A 12,021-nucleotide genomic window follows, 5' to 3' on the forward strand; every position below is an offset into this window, starting at 1 on the left:
TTTTTGAGTTCCTCCTATCTAGAGTGCCTTCCTGGCTCCACTGCTATCTTTATTAGCCTACTCCCTCTATGGGAGCATTAGATAGGAAATAAAAAAATTTAAAAAAAAAAAGAAAAAAAAAAAATCAGTTTTCTAAGTAAAGGACATCAAGAAAAACAAGAACATTGCTTCAGTTAGCATTTTCACAGTCCTCATTCATAGCTGATAAATCAAGCAGAATACAAACAAAAGCAAGTTAGAGCTTGGGGAGGGAAAGGGGAAAAAATAATGACTATAATTACAGGCTGAATGGAAAAAGATTACTAGATGAGATGTTTTGCGCCACTTGAGAGATAAACCTCCTTTTTAAACCTACCTGTTGTATCACATCTTGTTTAAAGAGAAATGGGATGTCACAGCACTGCCAGATTCATACATAGATACAAACCGAGGGACAGAATCATGAAAGAGCACTAAAACTTAAGTGCTGCATGAACCGAGATGGAGAAAGGTCTCATTAAGTACTCATCCTGACACCTTATATCACTATCTGAGACACATCTAACCTACATTATCCCCATAAGTGTTTAAAAAGGGGATTCCTAAGCCACAAGTCTCCTCTATGACTGCTGTTTCAAATACATAAAGTTTGATACATGATGATAACTCCGCCTGCCCTTGGCGGTCCCTCTACGTTAGGAGTATCTAACGTGGATAAGCAGAAATCAGGCTAATTAGTTGAAGTCATCAATAAATTGGAAAAGGGCTACAACCAGCATGATCTCTTATGTCCCTGAAAATAGCACTACCTGCCTCAAACAGCTCAAGAGATCACAATCAGCCTTTCAGCATTGCTATAAATAGATTTAAAAGTGTTGCAGAATAACTCTTATACTGGAAACACATTGAAATTACACACAACAGAAAGCTTTGTTAGGTCTCACAGATCTTAACTCAGATATGGGCTTTTAACTTGAAGGAAGGAAAAAAAATAAATCTAAAAGTTCAGGAATTTCCCCACTAGAATGGTCCACAGCTTTTGCAGACACTGTAGTGTTACTTTAATCACCATTGTATCGTCTTAGCCTTTTCTTTACATTTCTTCAAGAGGCATTATGAATGATTTGGGTTTCTTTGCCCAGCTACAGAATTATTTAAATGCTAACATTAAGTGAATTATCAGAAAAGCTCATTGTCACAGGTTCTGCAGCGATCTGGCTGCACAGCTTCTTTACCTTATGTACCACCATCCTTCCAGGTTCTTTTGGATGACCTCCACGGTGACCCCTTTTTCGAACCCAATCTCATCCTTCCCCTGGCTGGCGTATGGCTGGATAGTGACATATTTCTCTTCTAGTGAAGGGAGAAAAGGCAACATTGGTTAGGGTCAGAATTAGTCCAGCTGTTTTTCTGTTCTGCTTGCTTTTAAACTGTTATGCAGTGATTACGTGGAGCCATTACAAAAGGCGGAGCCCTGCTCAGGGGCCCACTGATTATTTGTGCTGACGACATGATAGATAATCAGCCCCTTGCCACTATCCTGCTGCTGATAATCACAAAGTGTTTCCATGCCAATAATGACAAAAAGTCCCCAGAGAGCTTCCCCCCTTCTTCCCGCCCCCCTCCAAGTTCCTCACGTGGGTAAGGGAGAGGATTTGAAGCTGGACTTAACTCCCGTACTGTAACTTGACAGAATCAGCCCTGCTGCCAAATCAGCCAAGCGTCACTGCAGGAGCTCCAGCCAGTTGGCTCTTTTGAACATGCACATGGCTGCACAAAGCATTGTGTTACTGAAACCCAAGCCCTGCATCCCGAGAGGGACTGATTCTCCCCAACTCAGAGGGGCTGGCCCATCACACTGCTCTCCTTGGACCTCTTGAACAGCATAGGTCTACAGCAATGAGCTTAAAACAGTTATAAATAAGTGACAAAAGAATATAAAGGGTTTGCATTTGACAGGAGACCGTACAGCATCTTGCATTCATGGGTTGTGAAGTGTTTTGCAAACATACTTTTGGTGGACCTCACTCCAGAGAAATACACAGGTGGCAGTGGTAAAGGAGGACCAGAACTAAGACACATACTTCAAAAGCACAGCTAGATTTCAAGTATGGCGTTTGAGCCAAAAACTTAGCATCCCTATTCATCTCCAGCACCTATCCCCTTCCCAGCTGGGCAGACTTGATGAGAACAAGCCAACGAGCAGAGCAGAACAGACACTTTCTCAGCATCTTCCTCCACCCACCAGGAGTCATTTACTGCAGCATTTCCATCATGCTCAAGGTCAACCTTTTCCTCCGTTAGCTTAAAAAATTACAGCTGGCATTGAAAATGCGTACTACCAGCCTTGCTCTACAGCGGCAGACACAGAAAGTGTTACCAAACCCCTCTCTTGAACCCAGGCTACAGTGCATGTAACAGCATGAGTTTCTGTAGCTAGATCAAAGGCAGGGAAGGCAAGCAATAAAGTGCACCCCAACCGGCTTTCTTAGCACTTTCTACTGGCAGTTGCAACAAGGCACGGCCAGGAACAAATAGAGGGTTGTCAGTGCACTGGAACGGGCAGGAAATTAAGTGAATCCAGAGCTCCTGATCACTGCAGAACAAAGGAGCTATGAAAAGGTTGCAGCAGCTTGAGGCAAACACTCTTTTGGAGAGAGCGAAGCAGACCCAACCATCTGTTTGGTTTTGTGGCTCAACTGCATTTTGTTGCTGGGCAAAGCATGGAAACTTTAAGAAAAAAACCCCAACAACCCAAACCCTTACTGAGACAAAGTAAGAAATAATACCTCAGAAAGCAGAAAAAAAATGTTGGCAGAGCATCTGATGGCAGAAAATTCAGCAAAGCTACATCTCTGAAGTCAACTTCCCTCAATGGGTCGCTTTTGGATCCTTCTCATTCTGATGGGGTAAAACCTGTCAAAACCTTTGCCTCCAAGAGGAAAATACTATCTCTTGCTCTCCCCTAGGAGGGCTGCTTTAACTATTTTATCACTGGTAAGGAATTCCAGCTAGTTTGTAATTAGCACCATCAGGATATGACACCTTCCCCACAGAAATACTCTACAAGATGGGGCCTGACGAATGAAACTCAGCTACTGAGACCCTGTTTCAAAGTCACAGGACAGCTTCCCTAGCTGGGGTTCTGCTCTGCACAGTAAAGGTGGACTCATTTTTCTTCTATTTCAGGTGACTGCTGCTGAAGGAGTTACATGCCCAGTTTCCACTGCATGCAAAGCCCCAAGCACTAAACTGAACTGCAGAAGATCCCCAGGCAGCTAATTTCGTCCCTGAGAGGAGAGGAGAGGGCCAAGAGAAAGTTCAGGTGCACAGAGCTGCACTGTCCAGACACACATTGCTTCAGACACTTCCAGGGATGTTTCTAGGAGAGTAATAAAGAGCTAAGCCATGTGTTTGCTGGGCGTTGGAAGAAGGCCCTGCTTTGTATCTCCCCCATGCCAAAGCCACTTTATAACCCAGGCTATCAGAGTTCACCCTTGCCACTACAGCTACAACAGAAGTTTCTCTGTTTATCTTATTTTTCCTCCACATAAACAGCAATCCCTGCTGCAGTTAAAGCGAGCTATTCAGCTCCTCTTGCTGGGCAGAGTGGTCTCACTCTTCAGGGATGTGACCTCCCTTCTTCTGCAGAGGACAGGGTAGGAGGCCACGAGTGAGCTGCTCACTCCTAGAATTCAACACAGCTTTCCAAACTCCTGCTGCAGCAGGACTTCTCCTGTGTGAGGAATTGAGACAGTGGTCACCCATCAACCCCAACAGCATTTGAGTCTGATCATTCAAGGATGCTCTGGTTTCAGCTGGGATAGAGTTACTTTTCCTTCTAGTAGCTGGTATAGTGCTATGTTTTGGATTCAGTGTGAGAATAATGCTGATAACACACTGATGTCTTCAGTTGTTGCTAAGTAGTGTTTATACTAAGTCAAGGTTTTTTCAGCTTCTCATGCCCAGCTGGCAAGAAGGCTGGAGGGGCACAAGAAGTTGGGAGGGGACACAGCCAGGACAGCTGACCCAAACTGGCCAAAGGGGTATTCCTTTCCATATAATGTCATGCCCAGTATACCAAACTGGGGGAAGTTGGCTGGGGGTTGGGGAGCACGGATCACTGCTCAGGGACTAACTGGGCATCCATCGGTGAGTCATCAGCAACTGCAGTGTGCATCACTTGTTTTGTATATTCCAATTCCTTTTTTATTATTATTCTCATTTTATTATTATTATTATCATTATCATTATTTTCTTCATTTCTGTCCTATTAAACTGTCTTTATCTCAACCCACGGGTTTTTCTTTTTTTCAGATCTCTCCCCCATCCCACTGGGTGGGGGGGAAAGTGAACGAGGAGCTGTGTGGTACTTAGTTGCTGGCTGGGGTTAAACCACAACAAAAGGAAATCAAAGTTTGAGGTGAGGGTCCTTTGCAAACTAGGATGCAACCACCTTCCAAACATTAGATCCCTTCCTCCCCCACAAAAATCCACTCTCTCCACTCCAAATATGGATGAGCGGCTTGCTAGTGAAAAAGACAACAGATCCATGCAAGCTACTACAATAGCCAGCAACTTCTGCAAACACAACTTTTGGGCCTGCAACTATACATGTGGGCACACATCACTGCTCTACCTGTTAATTACTGACTGTCTTCCTCCCAGCCACTGACTCCTGGACTTCCTTTCCAGTTTGTTTCAAGGTAAGGCAGAAGAGCAGAGACATCCTCCAACTCCTCTCATTCTGGCTGAAAATAGGCCAGGAAGGACTGACCATGCTGTTGAGGTGGCACATTGGAAAAGCAGCTGCCAGTTGCATGGGGAAGCCACATGCCCAACTGGGAGAGCTGCAGCCTCTTTCCTGAGCTTTTCACCATTGCTTAGGTTTACTGGGGAGAGACTGCACTCTTGAGGACTACTCTACTGTCAGTATTGAGATTACTGCTTTGCCTGTTGCTGCTCTCACCATGCTGCCTTGCACACACCATACTCGATACTGCCCATCAGTGGCTCTGCATGACCAGAAGACACTGGTCCACTCTATAAAATGAAATACTGAGTTGCTAAGGAGGATGGAACCCCATCCAAGTACCATGACACTGGGATGCACAGGTAAGGCTTTTCTGAATTGCCACTCTCTTAGACTGTCCATGAACACCTCCTCCGCTTACATCTGCAGTCCTGTGGCTTTCAACTCAAGACTACAGCCCTTTGAGAGAGGAAAGCCCTTCAGGTGACTCGTCCCTATACAAAGGAAGGGGAAAAATGAGACTGCATGGAAGTAGGAAGAAAAGACAGAGGAAGAAGTTGCCCCATGAAGCAAGACAGTCAAAAGTGTTAAAAATCTGCTTAAAAAAGAGGGTCCTACAATGTTTTTGTTTAGCAGTCCTATTTTTAAGCCTACAGATCAAGAACAGGAAGCCACCGTTACGATTTCCCTTTGCGAAGTGCTTTCACAGCAAAAATTACAGCCGTTTCCAAGATCACATGTGTTTGGTTTCTTTCAGTGGTGCAGGGGATACCACAAACATACATGAGGTTTATAACTTAAACAGTGTTCTGGAGATACAGGCCCCCTTGCAACCAAAGTGTAATTTTGTTTTGTTTCTCCAAGACTATCTCTAGCCAGTGGATGTTTCGTATAAACCAAGATTTGCTGAAGGGAGCAGTGGAGCTTTCAGTGGATGTGTCACTTAAGAGGACTGATGTAGCATTCAAAATTTCAGATTACTATTCAAAAGTCTTTAAGAGAAGATATTTGACACTTCATGACTGATACATAAAATTACTGGAAAGACTTAACACAGATAAATGGTTTCATGAGAGAATCAGCAGAGCATCAGCCAGTAGAAAGACACTGCACCGAGTTACACTGACAAATCTGAAATATGTTGGTTTCATTCAAATACTATGACAAGCAATGGTATAAAATACAAGTCGGTGAACCAGCCCAGATCTACCATCAAGGCTGTATGCCCAGATCTACAGAGAATACTAGTGTTTAATTTTGATTCATTAAGTTTTGACTTAACAATTAACAGCAAAAAAATGCCAACAAAAGTATAATTTGTATTCCCAGCTGCAGCTTCCATTACATCAACTTCAGCTGAGGTCAAGTGGGCAGAATAAATCTTACTACAAGCTACAAAGCACATACATCAGCTAAAAGGCTGCACTTTGGAAATAATGGGATGGGAGTCCTACTCCCCTTCAAGATGAAAATGGCATAAAGGCACCTCTGTTCTTAGCGTGTGACACCCAGAGATCTGTTAATAGTTCAATTAGCCAACTTCACTTATATTTCTTTACCTCTAATTTGCAGGTCAAAGATAACCTTCCCCAGCTGAACTGAAGGACATACCTCTATTGGAAATTCAGCTGCCCTAGTAAATCTGAACAAAACATGCATGCAGAAGCAAAGCCTCTTTGGCAAAGAGCTACGATACAAGTCTGTCACATCACGCATTACCCAACTGCAACCCACTTAGCTTGGAAGGAAAGGATTAGTATGTGTCATTCTCTCTCCTCCCCAGACACAGACACTATTTAAAACATGCACAAGAATTTCTGCACTGTTTGGACTACCCAACTCATACCACCCACTTGTAGCTGTGCTCTGCCCAGCCCTCCCAGACACCCTGGCAGCCCAGTGCTCAGTCCACTAGTTATTCCAAAGCCTCACTTCCCTATCAATCTTTCTCCTTCTTCCTTTTCCGCTCCCCAAAGAAAAGCAGGCTTCTGTTTTACTCTGGTTCTACCTAAAGTCTCCTGAAGAAAGACAGTAGAGGCTTGGGGCCAAAATATAGAGACAGGTCCTGGTGGATCACTGGGAAAACAGTGTGGACAGCAGAGGACAGTTCCCATGTCCTTGTAACAGCCCACAATACTACAGAGAGGGCTTATTTCTAGCAACTGACATTTCCCCCCAGTAAGCGTAGCACAGACTGCTGCAGTCCAGCTGGGAAGCGTGCGTATATAGAGGACAAAGCATTTAAGCCGCACAATGCCCTGCATTACAGCTATGTATAGTATGTGTTTTGTACAGATGTATACGACCACGTTATTTTCAACAGAACAGGTACAAGGAAGACAGTGGTATTTGAGTTACGGGTCACTCCTTCACAAGCCACAGACATCTAATGCCCTTCCATGGCTGGTAGAAGAGAAAAAAAGAAACCAAACCAACAACACAACCATTTTGCGTCCCTCCAGCAACATAAGTGTTCTGCCAAGCTGAGGCCTTTCCTATACACAAATAGGAATAGCTTTAAAATTAAAAAGCTGCTTTAAAAAGAGTTCTTGAATGCATGCCTAGTGCTGCAGTAGCCAAGACTGTTCCCTTTTCCCTCCTTCATCCTGCGTTGCACCCACCACCTCTCCTTGCACAGTTTGCAACTCTGCCATGAGATGGACCTGAAGCCACCCTGGCCAAGGAAAAGTTAGTATGACCCTAAGTCTGGTTTGGTTCATTGCAGATCTGCACGAGCATAAAGGAGAAGGGAAGATGCTGGGGAAGGTGAGACTGGTTCTTTTAGTGGTGGCACCACAAACTCTGTGTGAAACTGTTCTCTGTACTAAACCAGGGTAGTTTCAATGCAGCTTCACTTAATTTTGAGGAAAGAAGCCTATCTGAGACTGCTGGAAGCAGAGTCAAGGCAACCTATATGGAATGATCTAAAACCAGGCTAGGATAGTTTAAGAGCGCCCACATGTCTTCTCCCACCCATTTTAAGATGGAGCTTAATGAAGTGCAACTTTTTGCATAAATAGGATTTCTAATACAGCTCTTAAACCATCATATGATTTACAGCAGAGCAAGATGACCTGTAGGCACCTTGGCTATGCTCATCAAGTAGTAAAAGGTCACCTTTGCAGCCATAGCGTAGCGGGGACTGAACGATTTCTTTTGTCTCACCCACCCTGCTCAATGGCTATGATACAACATACTGGTTGCAGAAAAACTAGGGATGCTACATTTAACTTGTTAAATTCCAGGAGGACTTAATGTCAACAACATTTATTTTTGTATAATGGTAGACCATGACAACAGTACTTTGTATTTTTTCCTTTTGTGTAGGATTGCAGCTTGTAATTAAACAGCCAGCAGACACATCCATTCCATCACACTCCCTTTAAACAGCATATACCCAAATAGGTTTTCTTTTGTTTCATCTGCTGTTTTTCTGTCTGCTAGTAGAAGGGGAATCTCAAAGAATTTTTAGGCATTGGGCATGGCATTTTCTACATCAGGTGACCTGTTAGGACATCTCTCCCACAGGAAAATCCTCAGAACAGCTAGGATGAAGCTCCATCCGCTCCTGAAGAAACCGTACCTAATTGTCTGACAGAGCAAGACACTGAATTTGACAGCCTGTGGGGCTCCTCCAATCCCATCTATCAAACCAGAATTTCAGATTTTACACGTGCGCTCACGCACACATATACTACACATTAAAGTTATGAGGTGTCTTGAGAAGGCAACTTAGTCCCTCCTCTGGCTGTCTGGATTTATACTTACTGTCAGGTCAAGGAAAGCAGACCTACGGTTTTACGGCTTAAGTTGTAACGTAGAGCTTCAGTAGCGCTTTCCAAATCTTCCTTATTCAATCTTCCTGATTTGCCTGGCACTGGTTATTTCAGATTCCTCCTAGTCTATCACCAAGGCAACAGCTCCTTTCCCCAACATCTTCAAAATCCTCTATCACTGCTGCTCCTCACCGCTAGAGCCCTGATCTGGCCCTTCAACCTCTTTCACACAACCACTACAGCCACCTCCTGCTTCCTTTGCTCCCTTCCCAGCCTTTCAGCACACGACTCTTGCTGAAGGCTCTTGGCACAGCAGCACTCTGTTACTTCAGCCAGACTCCAACCAAGAGTACACCAAATTCAGTTGTCCCATCTTGAATTTTCAAGCCTGTGTGCTGTGCCTTGCTTTAATATTCTACTACACACTCTCACGTGTTCTGCTCCCTTAAGAGTTCCCACTCCTTCAAATCCTTTCATCTTTTCCCACTCAGCCCCATGCCTTTCTTATGATGTCTCATCAACCTGAATAGGCTCCCTCCTTCATGGTATCAAATAACCTGAAACTCTCAAATCCTTCCTAAAATAAGCCTTCCCTACCCTGACTTCCTGCCTTGCCAAACGAGCTTAGTTTTAGTCCTTCTTTAAAAGCTTTCAAAAATACCAAATAAATATCACTTTCCCACTGTGAAAAACCTTTTGGTTGTAATAAGATGCATGCCAAATTGCCAGTTGCCCAGGTTCCTTTGATGCACAGATCTCCTCTTTGTTTAGGCTGTAAACTATTTGGGACAGGAACCTTGCCTTTAAGCAGCTAAAATACCATGCACATTTCCAGCCCTGCATAATCAGTCTCATCTCTCCCAGGCAAATGGCCAGCGCTCATACATTTCTGCTTCCAAGTTCTGAGCGCCCCAGTTTGCATACCTCTCCTTCACCTATATTTTATAAGTTTGCTCTTTTCTGCCTCCATAAATAAGTGTGGAAGTTATCTGCAGCACTTCAGGAGCCAACCAAGTAAGGTTGTAATTTCCTTTGCTCAGCTGGTGTTTGTACATGCCCCCAGCTTTCTGTGACCCCATCCTTGTTGATACGCCAGTAGGGGTGGGGACAGGGGGGAATTGGGCTAGAAATTAGCCAATTAACGATTTCTCAGCAAAATGCAACAGCCCCAACTCTACATCTTCCAAACCACAGAAGAATTTTCTTTCAAAATACTTTCCCCTCAGTCAGCAGTCTGTGCTCGCCCTCCCCCACTCCTCCACTCCACCCCCCCTTTGTCAGACCTGCTTCTGGAAAAAGTCTCGCTGTTCCAGAACACGATGCATTAATTCAACATGGACTTTGTTTTACTTGTCTAAATATTCAGCAGAGAAAATAACTATCCAGAGTTATCAAATGTGTTCATCTGCAGACAGGAGCTCTTCAGCCTTTGTCCCTCTCCCCCCGCCCCCCCTTTTTTTTTAAATAACAGAAAACCTCATGCCAACAGATAGAAAAGAAAAATAATGACATTTCTTCTAAACAGTTCTGTACTGCACATGCTCTTTCTTCAACCAGCAAGGGGCAATAAACATTTACTACTTTCCTTGGAGCACAGAGGAGAAAAAAAAAAGAAAGAACAAACAAAGTCTGAAGCTGCACTGTGCTGGTTTGATTTAGCTCAGCAAAGCAGCCTTGTGCTGTGAGTGACAAACTTTTCACCAGCATCAAGGACAAGCAGGGAAAAAGAGTGAAAACAAAGGGAGAAGCCCTGCGAGTAATGAAATGGCTGCCAAAGAGGGCAAAGCGGCTCTTGTGGGATGCGGGAAAGGGTAAGAGTACATGAGCACACCAGCCAGGCTCAATTACCAGTACTGATGACGAGCTCTTTCCACAGTTAGAAAACTGGCTGCAGAATGACCCACCCAGGCTAGGAGGTGGCATTCAAGTATCAAGACCACTGGGTTACCCGGCTGCCTTCCCTCTACACCCCGTCCATCTCTTCCCATCAAGCTCACTCTCTCCGTAAGTTAGGCAAGCAGTAGGAAGACCTATGGCTTCCAAGTTCTAACTTTACCTCTTTCATTGAACAGCTTATTTCTTGTGCTAGTGGCTACTCTTAAATAATAGGCTCATTTGGCAGAAATTCAGCCCATATGTCACTATATTGTTGATATGAATAACTTAAAAGTACTTTCCTGCATTGTAACGGCTCCAGTTGAAAGTGTTGGGCACAAAACCAAAGTAGCAATAACTTACGTCAGATATCTGGCATATAAAACAAGCATGTAAACCCCCACTTTTCCCAATCAAACTTTAATAGCACAAATGACTTCTCATGAAATTAGCCTGTAAACAATCCTAAATCCTCTTCCAGGGGAAGTTCCAAATAAATGCAAGCGTAGAATTAGCATTTTACCTGCTACAAGAAAACATGAACTCTGCAGCTTGCAGGTCTAACAAGTGTCAGGACTCAGGAAAACTACAAACGTTCACGCTTTTCCTCACAATCCATATTTGTATTATTGGAGTTTCGTAATGTATAGACAAAAGTTTAGAAAATGTACCACATTTAAAAACATTTAACATTTAAAAAAAACAAGCTCTGCAGCTATGTAAGAAACATAAACCAGTGTAATCTCTTAGATCTGGGCACACCACGGACCATTTTAAAGAGAAAAGTTCAGCAACAAATGTCATCTGTTTCTCTTTGTAAAAACAGACTACAGCTGTTCTCTTTACAGATTTTTTTCAGCTTTTAAGAAAGGAGCACTACCATGATATTCAATAATTTGTCTTTCATGTTTCTTATTCACAGACCCAGTAACATTGTTCCCAAATATCTGAAGTTCAGGGATGTTCAGCCTCTTCAAATGGCTTTGGAAAGGGTAGAAATAAGCCATATGTTACCCCTGATAATTCTCCCCCAGTAGGCAGTCTGTAACAGGGAAGCAAACACCCTTCCCTTCTGCACTCAGACTTTCCTTGTGTTTTTAATATCCAAGTCACTTACAAAATCCTGGCCTTCAGAAACAATGTTTAATTCCTTCAGTTCTGGCTTTTAAGTGATTCTATCATAGTCCTAGTTGGTAAAAATGCTTATTAGTGGTACCCAAGCATAAATATAAGGGAAGCATCCTTTACAGCTTGCTTTTAAACTCCAGTGAACTCTCAGAGCTAACCCTTCCGACAGCAGGGACTATCTCAAGCAGAGTATCGCTGGGTGGGAAGAATTTCAGCCAAAATGTTTAATTGAATTTATTTCCAAGAAAGAGGCCAAGTGGGGGAGGGGAAGCTGTTCTGCCTGCATTGAACAATTCTGGCAATCTGCTGTTTGAGCAGCTCTAGTTCTTCTGTGCTTTGGAGCAGGGACTTCAAGGTTGGCGGGGGGGGGTATGTGTGTACACTTCATGCACTCTGTCATTTAAATGCAAACCCACCCAAATTTGGCCTTGTTAGAAGTCTTTTGGGCTGGGATGGGAGGAAAAGAAGGGAGCAAGAATCTCTCCTGACCTCACATAAACTGTGATCTGT

At 43.6% G+C, this 12,021-nt stretch overlaps 1 protein-coding gene across 3 annotated transcripts in view; it reads right to left on the minus strand.

Moving 5' to 3' along the window:
- SH3PXD2A (SH3 and PX domains 2A) overlaps positions 1-12,021 on the minus strand; it is a 269,677-nt gene that overhangs the window by 21,784 nt on the left and 235,872 nt on the right. For all 3 annotated transcript variants that reach the window (XM_075026320.1, XM_075026319.1, XM_075026321.1), the window contains one exon: positions 1,215-1,332. In XM_075026320.1, coding sequence (XP_074882421.1) covers positions 1,215-1,332 — 118 coding nt within the window. The remainder of the gene's footprint in view (positions 1-1,214; positions 1,333-12,021) is intronic.

The sequence above is a fragment of the Buteo buteo genome, chromosome 4, assembly GCF_964188355.1.
Source record: "Buteo buteo chromosome 4, bButBut1.hap1.1, whole genome shotgun sequence".
Taxonomy (NCBI): domain Eukaryota; kingdom Metazoa; phylum Chordata; class Aves; order Accipitriformes; family Accipitridae; genus Buteo; species Buteo buteo.